Source organism: Meriones unguiculatus, chromosome 6 (genome assembly GCF_030254825.1).
Source record: "Meriones unguiculatus strain TT.TT164.6M chromosome 6, Bangor_MerUng_6.1, whole genome shotgun sequence".
Classification (NCBI taxonomy): domain Eukaryota; kingdom Metazoa; phylum Chordata; class Mammalia; order Rodentia; family Muridae; genus Meriones; species Meriones unguiculatus.
The window spans coordinates 64,261,894-64,280,280 of NC_083354.1; the positions used below are offsets into that span (position 1 = coordinate 64,261,894).

At 41.0% G+C, this 18,387-nt stretch overlaps 1 protein-coding gene across 1 annotated transcript; it reads left to right on the plus strand.

Moving 5' to 3' along the window:
* Window positions 1–9,650: 9,650 nt before the first annotated feature.
* On the plus strand, window positions 9,651–14,518 carry LOC132654869 (zinc finger and SCAN domain containing protein 4F-like). Its single transcript, XM_060386144.1, has 3 exons — window positions 9,651–10,046; window positions 13,312–13,471; window positions 13,554–14,518. Exons 1-3 carry the CDS (start codon window positions 9,651–9,653, stop codon window positions 14,516–14,518), a joined length of 1,521 nt encoding a protein of 506 aa, XP_060242127.1.
* Window positions 14,519–18,387: the final 3,869 nt, after the last annotated feature.

Genomic DNA, 18,387 nt, shown 5'->3' on the forward strand with positions numbered 1-18,387 from the left:
TAGTCTGGGGAGGCATTAAAATACTGTGGTCAAATATGATTATTCTGTTTTGGTTTTCTTTCCATTTTTGCTTTATGGTTGTTTGTTTGTTTTTGCAAAAGGGTGTATTGTAATCTAGTCTGCTCACAAGTTCACTAAGCAGTTGAGATGTTTCTCCACCCCAATCTTATGGCTTTTACCTCCCAAGTCCTGGTGTTCCCTCACAAAAATAATCATCTTTTAGGTCCTTGTTGTTTTGTTTTGTTTTGTTTTGTTTTGTTTTGTTTTGTTTTGTTTTGTTTTGTTTCTGAGGAAGTGTCACCCTAGAGCTGGCTGTCTTGGAACTTTCCATGTAGACTAGCATGGCCCCGAACTCACAGAAATCTGCCTGCTTCTGTCTCCTGGGATTACAGGCCTGTGCCAGCACTACTGGCCCTCTCCAAACATTCTAATTGTTAGGTTAAAGTTGTGTGCCCTGAAATTCAGGAGTTGGGGTATTAACTCCAAAGACTACTTAGACTGTGGCCTTATTTCCAAAGAGTACTGAATTTTAACCCCAAAATTGGAACTTTAAATGCCATGATCTCAAAGAAGGATGGAAGCCCAATGATGAAAACTCTTAAGTCTGAAGTTGCTTAGACTACATTACTGAAAAGTCTGAAGGCTGGAACCACAAGCTGCTGTTCTGCTGGGAGAATAAAAATATGGCACCTGATAGAGTTAGAAAGCCAAGTTCTTAGGTCTGCATGATATCGTCCAGGCCCTTCTGGCTTTCATAGTCTCTGTTGAGAAGTCAGGTGTGATTCTGATGGGTTTGCCATTATATGTTACTTGGCCTTTTTCCCTGGCAGCTTTTAGTATTTTTTCTTTGTTCTGTATACTTACTGTTTTGATTATTATGTGGCAGGAGGATTTTCTTTTCTGATCTAATTTATTTGGTGTTCTGTAGGCCTCTCTTTTAAGTTGGGGAATTTTTCTTCAATGATTTTGTTGAAAATTATTTTCAGAGTCTTGGAGGAGGGAATCTTCTTTTTTTCCTCTATTCCTATTATTCTTAAGTTTTGTCTTTTCATGTTGTCTTGGATTTCTTGGATGGTTTATGTCAGGAATTTTTTAGATTTAACATTTTCTATGATGGATACATCAATTTCTTTCATTGTATCTTCCACACCTGAGATTCTTTCTTCCATCTCTTGTTAGTCTATTTGTTATGCTTACCTCTGTAGTTCCTGTTTTCTTCCCTAAGTTCTTTCTCTCCACAATTTCCTCCGTTTGTGTTTTCTTGAATTTTTCCAATTCTATCTTCATATCTTGAACCGCTTTGTTGATTTCCTTCACTTGTCTGACTGTATTTTCCTGTTTTTTCTTCAATTCCTTCAGCTGTTTGTTTGAACAATCCTCTGTTTCTTTTATTTCTTTTAGTGATTTAAGTATTTCCTCTCTAAAGGCCACAAACTGTTTGGCTGCAGCTTGCTGTAGTTCTTTACAGGTGGCCATAATCTGTTTGAGTTTATCTTCCTCTAGGTCTTTACGCATTTTATTTGTTTTCTCTGTTATCCTCTTCATGAGCATAGATGTTATGTCACCTTCTTGAATTTCAATTATACTGGGGTGTCCAGTGCTACTTGCCCCTGGATAACTGGGCTCTGGAGATGCCATATTGCTTTGCCTTTTGTTGGTTGAGCTTTTAACCTGGCCTCTACCCATTGGGCTATCTTAGGTATTAGTTTCTGGTAGTTCCTTGAATCCTGTGGTGGAGAGAATCTCCTTGGCAAGAAGATGATTTTTCCTGTAGGAAGATTTCTCAACTCTTTGGGTATGCTCACTGAATGGCCGGTGTTTCTCAGGAATTGCCACAGCTCACCTCAGAACACAGATGTCAGCCCAGGCTAATATACCCAGCAAAACTCTCAGTCCTCCTAGATGGAAAAAACAAGATATTCAATGACAAAAACAAATTTCAACAATACCTACACACAAATCCAGTGGTATAGAGGACCCTAAAAGGAAAAATACAACCCAAGAAAACTACTTTCAAGAAAACACAGGAAATAATTAACCTCACTACAGTAAAACAAAAAACAACCAAGCACACAAACTTACTACCACAGCCAACATCAAAATGAAAGAATCTAACAGACACCGGTCATTAATCTCTCTCAATATCAATGGACTCAATTCTCCAATAAAAAGGCACAGACTAACAGAATGGATGTGTAAACAAGACCCAACAATCTGTTGCATACAAGAAACACACCTAAGGCACAAAGATAGACATTACCCAAAGGGTAAAGGGCTGGAAGACAGCTTTCCAAGCAAATGGACCCAAGAAGCAAGCAGGAGTAGCCATTCTAATATCTGATAAAATAGACTTTCAACCAAAATTAATCAAAAGAGATGGGGAAGGACACTTCATACTCATCACGGGAAAAATCCACCAGGAAAACATCACAATACTGAACATAACATCTATGCCCCAAATACAAAGGCACCCACATTTGTAAAAGAAACATTAAAAAAACTTAAACCCCACACATTAATAGTGGGAGACTTCAACACCCCACTCTCAACAAAGGACATGTCAACAGAACAGAAATTAAACAAAGAAACAATGTCTCTGACAGAGGTCATGAATCAAATGGACCTAACAGACATTTACAGAACCTTACACCCAAACACAAAAGAATTTACCTTCTTCTCAGCACCTCATGGAACTTTCTCCAAAATAAAGCATATGGTTGGTCACAAAGCAAGCCTCAGCAGATACAAGAAGATTGAAATAATCCCTTGTATCCTATCTGATCACCATGGACTAAAGCTGGACCTCAACAACAAAAGAAATAGCGAAAAGCCTACATATACATTGAAACTGAACCACTTGCTACTAAATGACAGCTGGGTCAGGGAAGAAATAAAGAAAGAAATTAAAGTCTTCCTAGAATTCAATGAAAATGAAGACACAACATATTCTCACCTTCATATGGAACAACAAGAGACCCAGAATTGCTAAAACAATTCTCTACAGTATAAGATCTTCTGGAAGTATCTCTATCCCTGATCTCAAACTGTACTATAGAGCAACAGTAATAAAAACTGCATGGTACTGGCATAGAAAAAGAATGGTGAATCAATGGAACTGAATAGAAGACCCAGAAATAAGCCCATGCATTATGGACACCCCATTTTTGACAAAGATGCCAAAACCATACAATGGAACAAAAGATAGCATCTTCAACAAATGGTGCTGGTCTAACTGGATGTGTTCATGTAGAAAAATCTAAATAGATCCATCCTTATCACCCTGCACAAAATTAAAGTCCAAGTGGATCAAAGACCTCAACATAAAACCAGAAACACTAAATCAGTTAGAAGAAAAAGTGGGAAAGAGCCTAGAACTCATTGGCACAGGAGTCAACTTCTTGAACAGAACACCAACAGCACAGGTTCTAAGATCAATCAATAAATGGGACTTCATGAAACTGAAAAGTTTCTGTAAAGCAAAGGACACAGATCAGAACAAAACAAATGCCTACAGATTGGGAAAGAATCTTCACCAACCCTTTATCTGACAGAGGGCTAATATCCAGTATATATAAAGAACTAAAGAAGTTTAAAAGCAACAAATCAAGTATTCTCAATAGAGGAATATCGAATGGCAACGAAACACTTAAAGAAATGTTCAACATCCTTAGTAGTCAGAGAAATGCAAATCAAAATGACCTTGAGATTTCACCTTACACCCATCAGAATGGCTAAGATGAAAGACAACACATGCTAGAGAGGATGTGGAGAAAGGGGAATCCCTTCCTCTGCTGGTGAGAATGGAAATGTATACAACCACTCTGGAAATCAATCTGGCGCTTTCTCAGACAATAAGGAATAGCGCTTCCTCAAGATCCAGCTATAGCACTGCTAGGCATATATCCAAAAGACTCTCAAGTATACAAGAACATCTGCTCAACCATGTTTGTAGCAGCTTTATTTGTATAGCCAGAAACTGGAAACAGCCCAGATGCCCCTGAGGTGAAGAATGGATACAGAAATTGTGGTACATTTACACAATGGAATACTACTCGGCAATTAAAAGCAAGGAAATCATGAAATTTGCAGGCAAATTGTGGGATCTAGAAAAGATCATCCCGAGTGAGGTATCCCAGAAGCAGAGAGACACACAGGGTATACACTCACTCATAAGTGGATACTAGACATATAATATAGGATAAACATACTAAAATCAGTATACCTAAGGAAGCTAATCAGGAAGGAGGACTCTGGATAAGATGCTCAATCCCCATTCAGAAAGGCAAAGAGGATGGACATTGGAGGAGGAAGAAAACAGGGAAGAGGACAGGAGCCTATCACAGAGGGCCTCTGAAAGCCTCGACCGTGCCGAGTATCTAGGCAGATGTTGAGACTCATAGCCAAACTTTGGGCAGAGTGCAGGGTATCTTATAAAAGAAGTTCGAGATATTAAGACCTGGAGAGGACAGGAGCTCCACAAGGACAGCGACAGATCCTAAAAGTCCAGGCACAGGAGTCTTTCCTGAAACTGATACTCCAGCCAAGGACCACTCATGGAGATGTTCTGAAACCCCTGCACAGATTTAACCTATAGCAGTTCAGTATCCAAGTGGCCTTAGATAGTAATGGGGACAGGGACCGTCTCTGACATGAACTGATTGGCCTGCTCTTTGGTCACCTTCCTCTGAGAGGGGAGCAGCCTTAGCAGGCCACAGAAGAAGACAATGCAGCCACTCCTGAAGAGACTTGATAGAGTAGGATCAGAGGGAAGAGGAGGAGACCTCCTCTATCAGACTGGGAGAAGGACATGGGTGGGGAAGAGGGAGGGTGGGTTTGGGAGGGCAGGAGGGAGGGAGCTACAGGGGGATACAAAGTGAATAAACTCTAATTAATAAAAATAATAAATAAATAAAATAAAGCCAAGTTCTGGGAATCAGTTAGCCACAAGGTATATCAATGTTTGAATTCCGGATAAAAATTCATTATTTGCCTGCATTGATACTCTTTCTTGTTGATGAATTTCAGAGTGTTAGTAAGGTAAAGCAACATTGGTCAGAAGCATTCATATGAAAACAGTTTTTCCATGAGAATAAAATCCCTTATGCCAAGAGCTAACACAAACTTAACCCTAACCCCTAACCCTAATCCTCTAACTCTTAACCCTAACCTTAACTCTAACATTAACACTAACCCTAACCCAACCCAACCCTAACAATAACCCTACCCTAACCCAACTCTAACCTTAACCATAACCCTCTAACCCCTAACCCTAACAGTAACTCTAACCCTAACTCTAACCTTAACCCTAACATAACCCAAATCCTAACACTAAACCTAACCATAACCCTAATGGTAACCCTAACCCTACCCCTTACACTAAATCTCACCTTAACCCTAACCCTAATCATAACCATAACCCAACCCAACCTTAACCCAAACCCTAACAAAAACACAATCAAACTCTTACTCAGAAACAAAAGATTAAAGCAATGCTAGTAATCGCTAAAGATCAGAAGCGTAGGTGTATCGCGGACCTACAAAACTAGCAAGCTGCCCAAGAGTGACCCTTTCATCTGCCTGTCTAGAAACCAAATCTTCAGGACCCCGTGCATGGCGAGGTATCCAGATCTGTCAGGAAAATCAACAGGCAGCTACAATCCTCATAGCAACTGCAGCCCCCGCCCCCGTCCCCCACCAAGACCCAGAAGTTTCTGGAAAACATGGAACAAGGCTTCTTCAGCTCTGGCTCAGAGACCGACCGCTTTCTCCAGACGGTATGTAACAGACCCAAATGGACAAAGGGTTGAGGGTGTTAGAAAGCACTTCCAGTGAGGTCATCACACAAATTTCCCCATAAGCCCATCCTAACTTCAGTAGTGAACAAGAGAATTAGAAATGCAGAGTGAAGTAAAAGCGAGCTAATCATGCTGCTCTGGAGTGACCATCCGCCAGCCCTGTGGGTTTGTTGTTGGTGGGTTTTTGTTGCTTTTGTTGCTGTTGTTGTTTTGTCTTTGCTGTTGGTTTTTTGGTTGGTTGGTTTGTTTTTCGAGACAGGTTTCTCTGTGTATCCTTGTCTGTTCTGTACTCGCTTTGTAGAGCAGGCTGTCCTTAAACTGACGAGTGCTGGGATTACGGGCGTGTGCCACCACGCCCGGCCACAGGTGTTACGAAATTCCTAGGTCTTGGGTCCAGGGTTTTTGCTAACGCGTAGGGCATGTGCCAACAGCTTTATGTAGTCCCATCTTCTCTTCAGTTTTCCCCATAGCGTTTGGTCAAAGTTCATAGAAATGATGCACTGTGTGGCAAGTGCTAAGCGCTGGCAGCACTCAACCCAGGATGAATGCGGGCTGCTGCGGTTGTGGTTTGCATTCCTTGACTAAGTTTTTTCTCCGGTTTAATTTCATTGTATAAGAGAAGTGGGGATTCTTGGAATCCCTTCACGCCTTCAGTGTGTTGGTTTTGGCAACTGATTCTAAAGCACAAATCTAGGACTCTGTGCTTGAGAGTACCTCCCACTGAGCTGTGTTGTTATCCCTAAATGTTTCACCAGTAAACATCAGTGAAACAGAAAAAGCTGACTCCCAAGTGAGAACTTTCAGCTTCCTTAAACTGTCTGTTTAACCTGCTGCGCTTGTTATCTCATGGAGGACTTTAAAAAGGAAATACTCTTTGAGCTAAATTGAGAAAAATATAAGCATACGTATTTAAGTAAAATGGAGGACAAATTAAAGAAAATTCCCAGTGATACACTTGTACACTTCTGGAAAGATTCCATAATCCTGGCCAATTTGGTTTTGTTTTGTTTGTTTTTTTATAGTAACAGTAGTATATTTATTCTGAAATTTTGCATAAATATCCATATTCACTATTGCCTTCCACCCACAAATTACCAATATAAATATCACATACATTGCAGGATTGACAGATCACATAACTTCTTTCAAAGGCTATTGGTAAGTTTTGTATTTTGCATTTGAAATTATGTATATATCTTGCTGCCTCTGTCTCTTAGTGACAGTGTAAGAAATAGTACCTTTATGGAGAGACAAATTGCAGTCTGAAAATGAACAGTGATATAATTGGAGTAAAACTGAAATTAGTCATTATTGTAGTTACTGCATAAACAGTTGACCATGGATGCTGGCCAATTTGTGATGAGATTAACTGGCTCTCTGCACCTCCCTGCTGGGCAGATCGGCTGTTTACAGTAGAGGTTGGCCAACATGATTTAAGTCATGTTGGCTTTTTTTATAGTTCTTCTCATGCTGAAACTCATAGCCAAACTTTGGGCAGAGTGCAGGGAATCTTATGGAAGAAGAGGTAGATAGAAAGACCTGTAGGGGAGAAGAGCCTCTCAAGGACACCAACTGAGCCAAAAAATGAATCAACCAAGGACCATGCATCGAGAGGACCTAGACCTCCTGCTCAGATATAACCCATGGGCAGCTCAGTCTTCATGTGGGTTCCCTAGTAAGGGAAGCAGGGGCAGTCACTGGCATGAACTTGGTTGCCTGCTCTTTTATCACCTCTCCCTGGCAAGGTGGCCTTAGTAGACCACAGAGAAAGAGGATCTAGACAGTCCTGATGAGACCTGATAGGCTAGGGTCAGATAGTAGGGGAGGAGGACTTCCTCTATCAGTGGACTATGAGAGAGACACAGGAGGGAGAGAGTGAAAGAGGGTAGGACCGGGAGGAGATGAGGGAGGGGGCTACAGCCAGGATACAAAGTGAATTAATAATAATAATAATAATAATAAAAGAATTCTGACAGCTAAGGCTGTAGCTCAGATGTAGGGTGCTTGCCAAACATTCCAGAATCCCTGGGTTTCATACCATACCACATCATTCCCGGGGGTCCCTCTCACCTGCAGTACCAGCGCTTGGGAGCTGGAGGCCCTAGAAGTTCAGGGTCATCTCTGAGTACATACCAAGTTGAAAGTCAGCCCAGAATGTCAGAAATGTGGCTGAAAGATTCTTTTCTTCTGGGGTTTGAAACCTATGAACACAAATGTTCATTTTTTTTCAATCCCCAGTTCTCCTGTGTCATGACTGTGTGTTGCTTCAGGAGGATAGAAATCAATCTACAGACTAATAGTAACAAAAAATTAGTTGGCAGGAAGAAAATAATCACACTCAGTGGCGTAGTGATTTTATTCTCATGGAAAAACTGTTTTCATATGACCATTGGCTTCTGACCAATGTTGCTTTACCTTACTAACACTGAAATTCATCAACAAGAAAGAGTATCAATGCAGGCAAATAATGACTTTTTATCCTGAATTCAAACATTGCTACACCTTTTGGCTAATTGATTCCCAGAACTTGGCTTTCTAATTCTATCAGGTGCCATATTTTTATTCTCCCAGCAGAACAGCAGCTTGTGGTTCCAGCCTTCAGACTTTTCAGTAATGTGGTCTGAGCAACTTCAGACTTAAGAGTTTTCATCATTGGGCTTCCATCCTTCTTTGAGATCATGGCATTTAAAGTTCCAATTTTGGGGTTAAAATTCAGTACTCTTTGGAAATAAGGCCACAGTCTAAGTAGTCTTTGGAGTTAATACCCCAACTCCTGAATTTCAGGGCACACAACTTTAACCTAACAATTAGAATGTTTGGAGAGGGCCAGTAGTGCTGGCACGGGCCTGTAATCCCAGGAGACAGAAGCAGGCAGATTTCTGTGAGTTCGGGGCCATGCTAGTCTACATGGAAAGTTCCAAGACAGCCAGCTCTAGGGTGACACTTCCTCAGAAACAAAACAAAACAACAAGGACCTAAAAGATGATTATTCTTGTGAGGGAACACCAGGACTTGGGAGGTAAAAGCCATAAGATTGGGGTGGAAAAGCATTCTCAACTGCTTAGTGAACTTGTGAGCAGACTAGATTACAATACACCCTTTTGCAAAAACAAACAAACAACCATAAAGCAAAAATGGAAAGAAAACCAAAACAGAATAATCATATTTGACCACAGTATTTTAATGCCTCCCCAGACTACAGCCCTCACATCATTTTTACCAAACTTGTATTTCCTCCAAATAAAATATAAGCCCCTCTCTGTGCTGACAGAGATGAGCCCTGCTCAGCCTGTCTTCTCTGTTGTGATTCAAACACATTCAGAAGGGCCTCTTACTGTCTGTCTCATTCCACTTCCAAGGATTTGACCTTGTTCACTGAAGCATTTGGGATCTAAAACTCTCTGGAAAGTATGAAATTTTAACAGGTTTGAAATGAACCATATGTGAGAACACAGGATCAGAATCATGGGGAATGAATTGCAGCCTTGTGGTACTGTCCCCTTTGACCACAGTGCCTTACTATGCTTGCTTAGGGTGTGGTTTCCTTTCAGGAGACCATCAAGCATCCCATTAGAGATGCAGAACTGGGGCTGAGTTGGGATTCCGTCTGTAATTCAATCAGCAAGATAGGTATCTCTCCTATGTTTTGTTTGCTTGCATGTTTTTGCTTGTGTAGTAATGCAACTGTCAGGTGAATATGAAACTCTCACCCATTTTTTTAATTTTAATTATGCATATATTTTATATTTTTTCTTTTTAATTTGTAGCATTTTCACATCCCTGCATTTCTTGAAACAAGGCAGCAGTCAGATACCAAACTACCATAACTGAATCTTTCTGAAGATTCTCACCACAATGCTTTCACAGTTCAAAGAAACCGTTAATCCTGAGTCACCACCAAATGACCTTGAAATCGGCAATCTAGAGTTTATTCCCACCCTTGGTTCTGCTGTGCAGTCTGGGGAAGACACCTATAACTCCCCAGATTCTCAGCTCAATATTCCTCCAAATGACAATGGCTCCTGGGCAAAGCAGGAGCTCCAAAGCCTGTGGGAGATGTTTACCTCATGGTTGCAGCCAGAAAAGCAGAGCAAGAAGCAGATGATTTCTCAACTGGTCTTGGAGCAGTTTCTCATCACTGGGCTCTACAAGGACAAGGTCGCCTTGAAAGAAAAGTGGGAATCAAGTGGCAGAAACATGGGGAGATTCATGGAGGGTCTGACTGATGAGTGCTTGAAGGCTCCTGTCATGGTGAGTGGCTGGGGAGGGATGGCTAAGTAAGGAAGAAAGACATTTATTCTCATTGAAGGATACATTGGGAGCAGGTGTTATGGTTTCATTATTAGTGAAATTGAACTCCCCCTCCAAATTGTTACAAGAGAGAATATCCACTGCGGTAGATTGGCATGAATAAATCAGAAAGTAGCAATAGTTTGATGGTTCTAAATTAAATTTATTTTATTTGTATGGTGGCCGTAAGACTGGGTAGTTGATGTTTGGGCAAGACTTCAGTTTCAGAAGAAATGTCTTGGGTCTGATCGATGGCTCAGTCAGAGAGGTGCTCACATTGTAATCACGAGAACTGTACCCACACCTAACAACCTCAGCACACACCTGAGAACCTCAGCACACACCTAAAAATCTGGCTCCCACCACTAGTCTGTAATTCCTGTCCCTGGGAGGCAGAAACTGGGGATTGAAGTAACTACCTGGCTTTCCAAACTGATTACTAAAAGTACCTTGTCTAGAATACTGTGGTGGCAGAATGAAAGGTTTCTGATGTTGAAATACAACACACCTATAATAAATGCCTTGATGTGTATTGGTGCTTCAGTGCAAGTGTTCAAATCTGGAAAGACTTAATATAGATGTAATTACATTGGTTCTTCTTTCAGGCTCTAGATTTGCATAATTCTCAGTCATTGACAGAAATGGTCAAGGTGGAGAAATTTTTCAAACAACCCATACATACATTAGAAGAAGTCATTATACAGATCATTTCTTAGTGTTTTAGAGGTTTGGTGTTTTTTTTTTTGGTTTTGATTTCAATTTGCGAGATTTTTTCCACCCATTTGAGACATAATTTCATAGTATAACCCTGGCTGGCTTAGAACTCAGTTGTAAATTATCCTTCTTCTTCTTCTTCTCAAAAGACAGATGAAAAGTGTGGACCACCACAACCTGCTGGGTTTGGGGGTGTTTGTTTGTTTGTTTGTTTGTTGAGTTATTTTATTCTATTTAAAAGTTCTCATTTCACAATTTCTTTTATTCCAATTTCACACATGAACTTTGTTTTAAATTAAGAATTTCATGATTGAGCCAGGCTTTGTGGCACACTCATGTAATCCCAACACTCTGGTAGGCAGAGGCAGGTGGATCTCTTTGGGTTTGAGGACAACCAAGACTACACAGAGAAACCCTGTCTGGAAACAAACCAACCAACCAAAGAATTTCATGATTGAATGAAACTGAATTCCAAGTAAACTGCTGCTGTAATATCTAGTCATGCTCCTAAGAGTAGAGGCAGTCTGCATCTTCTACAGACAGTGAAGGTGATGGACTCATTTTATACAGTTGTGAGTTTTGTTAAGGAGTAAATAATAAATAAGCAGCACCACCCCCCCTAAACAATGAACGCTTTCTTGTTAAGGAGATCTTTGGCCAAGGTAGTTGTCTAAGACTAAAATTCAACGAGAGAGACAAAAATTATAGGTATTAGAAATAAAATCCATTCACACAGAAATGTGACATGACAAGGGGGGTCCCCACTGACATCCTATCTAAGGTCATGACATCAAAGTGGTAGCTGCTGTACAATTAATGTAGAGATTCTGAGGACCCAAGACAGAAAATAACAACTACCTATAGTTAATCCCACTGAATGAATGAGAGTGAAAACCATCAGCCATATTTTTGGTTGAATGAAGCAAGCTTTGTTTTCTGTCAGGCATGTCTGTCTCCCTCAAGTGGGCTTTGAGAAAACAGTAGTGAACAAAGAGGCAGTAGAGTTCATATAGCTTAAAAAACTGCAAGACTAGGGGAATCCAAGGGTTTGGGGACTTTTGTTTATGTAGGAATTTGTTTGAACATTTCAAAATTTATCTTATCAGGGTGGAGGTCAGGACATTGTCAGAGTATAGGCTTCAGAACATGTTGAATATCAGAAAATGGGTCAAGACACAGTCAAATTCAAGTTTTACAGAAAACGGTATTTTGAAGTTGCAATAAGATGGTTTCTGCTCTTAAGATGGAGTGAGGCTGGTCCATCACTGATCAGAAACTAAAGTAGAGGCTTTTTCTAGAGTAGCATTGCCATGAACCAGAGAATGCATCTAGGGAGGCAAAGGGTTCTGGGCACAAAACAATAGCTATAGATCCTGGGGGCAGCTGAAGGAGTGACAGTAAGTAGTTACAGATTGATGGGGAAATGGGAAATACCCTCCATAGAGACACTTAAAAAAAAAAAAAGACAGACAATTTAGGACAGATCCCTTCAAGCAGAGAAAAGGGGATCCCCAGATAAGAGACCAGCAGGGAATTTCTGAGTCAGATTTTTATAGGATTTTAGGGGCCAGACCTTTATCCAGACTCCCCATTTTCCTGATTGGTCCTGCCCAGCTGTGGTCTCTTTTTCCCTAAGCCAATCATTTGGTAATAGTTTATGAATATGAAGTGTTGAGGAATGAGGGAAATCCCTGGAACAATGAACATCCTATCTTTTTTTAAAATTTTATTTATTCTCTCATATATTACATCCTGACTTTAATCTCCCCTCCCTCCTCTCTCTGTCTAGTTCCTTCCCTCCCAGATTTCCTCTTTCCTAGATCTGCTCCTCCATTTTCCATCAGAAGAGGGCAGCCCTCCCATGGATATCAACCAAGACGGCAATAACAAGCACATTAAGGCTAAGCACATCTCCTCATATTAAGGCTGTAAGATATTTCTCAGTAGGAGGAAAAGAATCCTAGCAGAATCTAGCAAAAGAGTCAAGAGACATTACCGCTCCCACCAGGAGACCCAGAAGAACACCAAGCTACACAACCACAACCAGAACACAACCATATGCAGAGGACCTAGCAAAGGCCCATAAAGGCTCCGTGATAGCCACCTCAGTTTCTATGAGGCCATATAAGCCCTGGTTACTTGATTCTGTGGGCCATGTTCTGTGACATCCTTCACATTGCTAGAATGAGCAGCTTTTCATAAAGGGACCAGTCCTTGTTTACCAGATTGGCCCAACTTCATCAAATTCTCCTTTGATGTGTTAACTAGTTACGAAAAACATTTTGGCCAGACACTACAGAAACATAACCTTATGATTTCTCTAGGCACAGTGACTCAACATAGTGTGTATAGTGGCTTTAGAAAACAGAACTTACAAATGTCAAGATAGAGATGAGGGGTAGACAGAAGAGCTAATCCAGAATCAGTCCAGGGATCCTTTATAAGCAGGTGGAGGGCAGATTTTCTGTGATCCACAGATTCATTAACAATGGTCATCTGGCTTGGTTTACAGGTCCATGTCTCCATGCAGGGGCAGGAAGCCCTCTGTTCTGAGAACATGCCCTTAAAGGAAGTCATCATGCTTTTGAAACAACAGCAATCAGCAATAACTCCAACACAAGAGAATGCAAGGACATCCTTGCAGCTGCTCCAACACATGTCCTTGGCAGCGGGTGAGTCAGAAAACTGGACAGAAGAGGGTGTTGTGTGGATCGCTACTTGGGCACAGTTTTATAGCGTGTCTTATTCCCACAGGACATGAAGACAGTGAAGATAGCTGCGAAAGTCCCTGGGACGCTATTGAAGGAAATGGCAGTGCTAACAGTGTGGGAACTGCGATGGATTCCCTTCTCACTGTCCAGAGAGCACAGTATCCTGAGCCCAAAGAGGGGGGTCTTTGTTACAGAGTTACTCAGGGTGTCAGAAAATCAAGTCCAGGCCCGTTTAGATTGCAGGAAGAGTCCCTGAGAGCACCTGCTTCTGAAGATGTCCCTATAGCAGTGAAACCAGTGCTTCTCTCTAGGATAGACCAGTCTAAAGACACTGGAGATGGCCACCACCCTTCCTGGAACACTGCTGATGTAAATAGTGATGTTAGCAGTATCACAAATGAGGGAGATTCCCTTATTATCCAGAGAGAGCAGCATTCCAAGCCTGATGAGGGAGGTGTTCCATATGGAGTTCCTCATGATTCTAGAAAAGCAATTTGCGATGCCTCCAGGTCCCCATGGGCATCTTCTTCTACAGGTCTGTCTATGGAGGTGTCAAGATTTCTCTCCAGGCCAGAGCAGCTTACCTTTGTGCCTGTCCCTTTTTGCAAGAATCATGAGGCAAACTCCACATGGGATGCTCACCAGGGTACACTCTACAGAGACTCCAAACCACACAAATATGAAGAATGTCCCAGAACCTTCAAATATCTCTGTAACCTCTCTGTCCACGAGAGAAAACACGGGAAGAAGAGATCACTTTTCTGTACTGAGTGCCAGAAGGGCTTTAATCAAGGCTCAGAACTCCAAGTTCATGAGGTCAGACACAAGCCAGAAAAGCCTTTCCTGTGCAGCACGTGTGGAAGGTCCTTCAACCACAGGACCAACCTGCAGGCTCACGAGAGGATTCACACAGGAGAGAAGCCCTACATCTGCTCTCTGTGTAGCCACAGCTTCCGCCAGTCATCCACATTCCACCGTCACATGAGGAATTTCCACAAATCAGAATGAAGTGTGGACCTTCCCCTCAGAGGCTAACAGGGCTTCGCCTCAATGTTTATCTGTACATGAAGAAGCATGTGTTCGCTAGTGAGGATGCTTCATTTAACATTTGGATTGTCCCTTCCACCTGTTGTCTCATCCGGCTGGCATGTAAGGAAAAAGACGAGTCAGTTTTTATCACTGCCGTTTTCCAAGATTCTAAATATTGGCTATTATCTTATTTCCTGTTAGTAAATAAATGTTGATGTTTCTGTGTTTCTTGTGTGTTATGTTTCATGTGAGTTTCGTGTCCTGTTGTTAGTTAATGAGTGCCTCTGTAGAAGGCCTTTGGTCCTTACCTCCCACCTTATTTGAGACAGTCTCTCTTGTTTAACAGTTTATACTTCAGGCAAGGTGACCCTGAAGTGCCTACAGATCCTCTTCATTCTCCACACATTTTGAGACCTGATATGAGAAATGTCTGCTACTGGATCTGCTTTTCAAAAATATTATTTTATATGTGTGTGCTTGAGTGTATGTATTTGTGCTTCAAGTTTGAAGGCGACCTTTATGTCAATGGGTCCATCGGAAGAGGAGGAAGAAGAAGAAAGGTATCTTGACTGTGAAGATCAAACTTGCCTCAAGAACTTGCAGCCCTTTATCAGCAGGAGTAGTCAAAGGATAATGATGCCTCCTTTCCTCTCTATCCTTTTTCTCTCTATCTAGTGTCATGGGGTCATAGTGTCACAAAACTCCCACTACAAGTGTCACCCAAACATGGGCTAGGCAGAATGAGAAACTTTATTTCAAATGCCCAGAGGAAACGGCAGGGGATGATGTTTGTTTCAAGATGCCTAAAATAAATTTACTGTTGCTGCTGCAACTGGGATATCCCCAGCTTTGCTCCCAGAGAGGATTTTCTGTTTTCTTTTTCTTCTTCCTACATTCTGTTTTTAAAAAGTTTGGGAGTCAGTTCTCTCTGACTCATTTTATTGCATTCCAGACCCTTTTCCTCCTACCAGGTTGTCTTATCCAGCCTTGGCATGAGGGTTTCTGCCTAGTTTCATTGACTCTTGTTATGCTGTTTGGTTGTTTCTCTGGGAGGCCTGCTTTTTTCTGAAAGGAAAGGGAGGATGAGTGGATCTGGGGACAAATGGAGATGGAGGGGTACTGGGAGGAGTGGACAGAGAAGAAATGGTGGTTGGGATGAAATATATGAGAGAAGAATAAATAATTTTTTTAAATAATTATTTCTTTGAAAAAAAATCCTAAATTGTTGTGCTTAGTCGCAACTAATGAAAACAGCTGTTCTAGCACTGACTCAAAGGACCAGGTTAGCCTCAAAATCATGTCCTGCTCAAATGTGCATATCCTTCATAGCCATAAGAGACAAGTGGTGCATATCCATACTGCTCAGGACTTTCTGAAAGGTTTGCCTGAAGACAGAGCCACCCAGACTGTCTTCACCTTGCCGTGCACATTTGTCATCTCTTACTCATTCTCTTCCATTTGGTTCGGCTTCAGGACCTCCCTCCAAGGTCCAGTGCTATGGGGAGGAAATGTGTTTACATTTCGAGAAATAAGCTTTTCCATATTTGCTCCTTTGTTCTCATTAGTAATATCAAGCCTAATTTCATCTTGTTTTTACTCTGCTGTGGTAAGAGAGAGCTACCTCCAAGTTTGGTAGGAGCCCCAAATGCCTCTGTGTGTGTGTGTGTGTGTGTGTGTGTGTGTGTGTGTGTGTGTGTGTGTGTAAAGATTATTTCTGTTGTAGAATGCTAAGGCAGCAGTGTCCTGTAACTGACTTTTCCAGTGTGGAGTAATCACTAGTCATTTTATCATAACATTTTTCTTACAGACTTCATTATCTAATAAGAAACAATTTTTTAAAAAATTTAGATTTGTCATATTATACAAATTTTTATGTTACATTAGGCAATGTATAGATGAAGATGAGAAAATATATCTGAAAGGTGTATGTGTGTGTACACCTTCATTTTAATTTTATATGTATGACTATTTTATTCTGCATATATGTGCACCACATGTGTAAAGTACCTGCAAAGGTCAAAAGAGGGCATTAGACCCCTCAGGAGTGGAGTAACTAACAGGCTTGAGAAAACACTGAGTGCTAGAAGTAAAACCTGGATTCTCTGGAAGATCACTGCCTGCTTTTAACCGCTGCGCCAGCTCTCCAGCTCCATGCTATTGTTTATTGCTCCTCATATGTTGACACTACAGCCCTTCAAGTGCCATTAGTGTGAAAATGTAAAACAAGGAAGGAACAGATGTCACCTTAAGAAAATTAGCCTCAGAAAGGCAAATGTTACATGTTGTTTTTTTTTTTTTTCACATGAAATCAAGGGACAAAGAGGAATCAGTAAAATGTGAATTATTGAGAAGAGAAGAAGAACAAGAAAGCAGAAAAGGAGGAAGTAGATAATAAAGGGATGAATATGATATAAGCATATAATATGCATGTGTGAAAGAATCACAATGCAATCCCTTAATATGCGCAATTAATGTACTCTTTAAATTAAAACATATTTAAAGCTGCTCACCACAGCCCTAGAGCCCACTTGACACATTCTACTCACAAGAGAGTTCCATGACTCCAGCTCCTACATGCCATGTTAGGTGTCATCCAGTTTCTACAAGTTCAGCAAAATTTATAATTGTGTACAGTTATGTTTCCTGTAAATATTTCTTCAAGAAAATATACAGCTGGCCTCTTCTTTCTCCTGAACAGTTACACTATTGATGTATTTAATTTATAATAACCTTTCTTGGAAAAAAATTTTTCTTTTTGTGCAAACAAAAATCTAACCTGGAGTTTTTCAGACACATGGAGTATGTACCTGATAACCCTAGTCCTTCCCGTTGAGCAGTTAATAGCTGCATCATCTCCATGGTGAGAGGATACCTGTTAACAAACGGGATTTAACAGACGGAATTTAAACCTTCAAATGCTAGCTTCTGTGCTATTCTTTTATTTTTGAAGTATTTTTTAAATTTTTTATTAGTTTATTTACATCCCAAGGATGGCTCCTTCCTTCTTCTCACTCCCCATCACACTCCCTCTTCCCTTTCCCTCTTCTTTTCCCCCCAGAAAAGGGGATCTCCATATTAACCTTCCCCAGTACATCAAGTCACATCATGACTGAGCATATCTCTATCCCCTGAGGCCAGGAAAGGCAGCCCTGCCAGGGGGAGTGATCCAAAATCAGAAAATAAAGTCTATGATAGAAATAGTCCCCAACCCCCACCACTCACCAAGTGCCCCATATGAAGATCAAGCCCCTAATCAGCTACATGTTTGCAGGGGGCTTAGGTCCAGATTGTGCATGCTCCTGGGTGGATGTCTCAGTCTCTGGAAGCCCCCATGGGACTGGTTAGTTGTCTCTGTTGGTCTTCTTGTGGGGTTTCTGTCCCCTCCTGGTCCTTCCATCTTTCCCTCAACACTTCCACAGGACCTCCAAAATTCCACCTCATGCTTGGCTGCAAGTCCCAGCATCTGTCTCGATCCACTGCTGGATGGAGCCTCCTAGATGACAGTCAAGTTAAGCTCCTGTCTAAGAAGCTTTATTTAAGAAGAGTATCATTATTAATATCGTTATTATTAGTCACGGGCACTTTTGTGCTATTCCTAAGAGACACTGACACATTAATTTCCAAATAGCTGTGATACCACCAAACCCTTGAATGTGTTCATAGGAGCTGTTTCTACACTTTTAAGTTTGTTTTACTTAGATATCTAATTTTTAGTTTTACTTTGATGTACCCATTTCATAAAAAAGGGACAATTTTCCTTATTTTTCTTTGTATGAAGCTGAATGTTGTTTTAAATATTCTCTGATTTAGCTCTTAGTCTCTTGTCTCTTGCATTATCTATGAGTTTT

Excerpts from the sequence above, each read along its gene's own strand:
- LOC132654869 (XM_060386144.1), top strand. The coding sequence starts at position 9,651 with ATGCTTTCACAGTTCAAAGAAACCGTTAATCCTGAGTCACCACCAAAT. Across the intron at positions 10,047-13,311 it reads GCTTGAAGGCTCCTGTCATG|GTCCATGTCTCCATGCAGGG; the intron begins GTGAGTGGCTGG and ends CTTGGTTTACAG. Across the intron at positions 13,472-13,553 it reads ACACATGTCCTTGGCAGCGG|GACATGAAGACAGTGAAGAT; the intron begins GTGAGTCAGAAA and ends TTATTCCCACAG.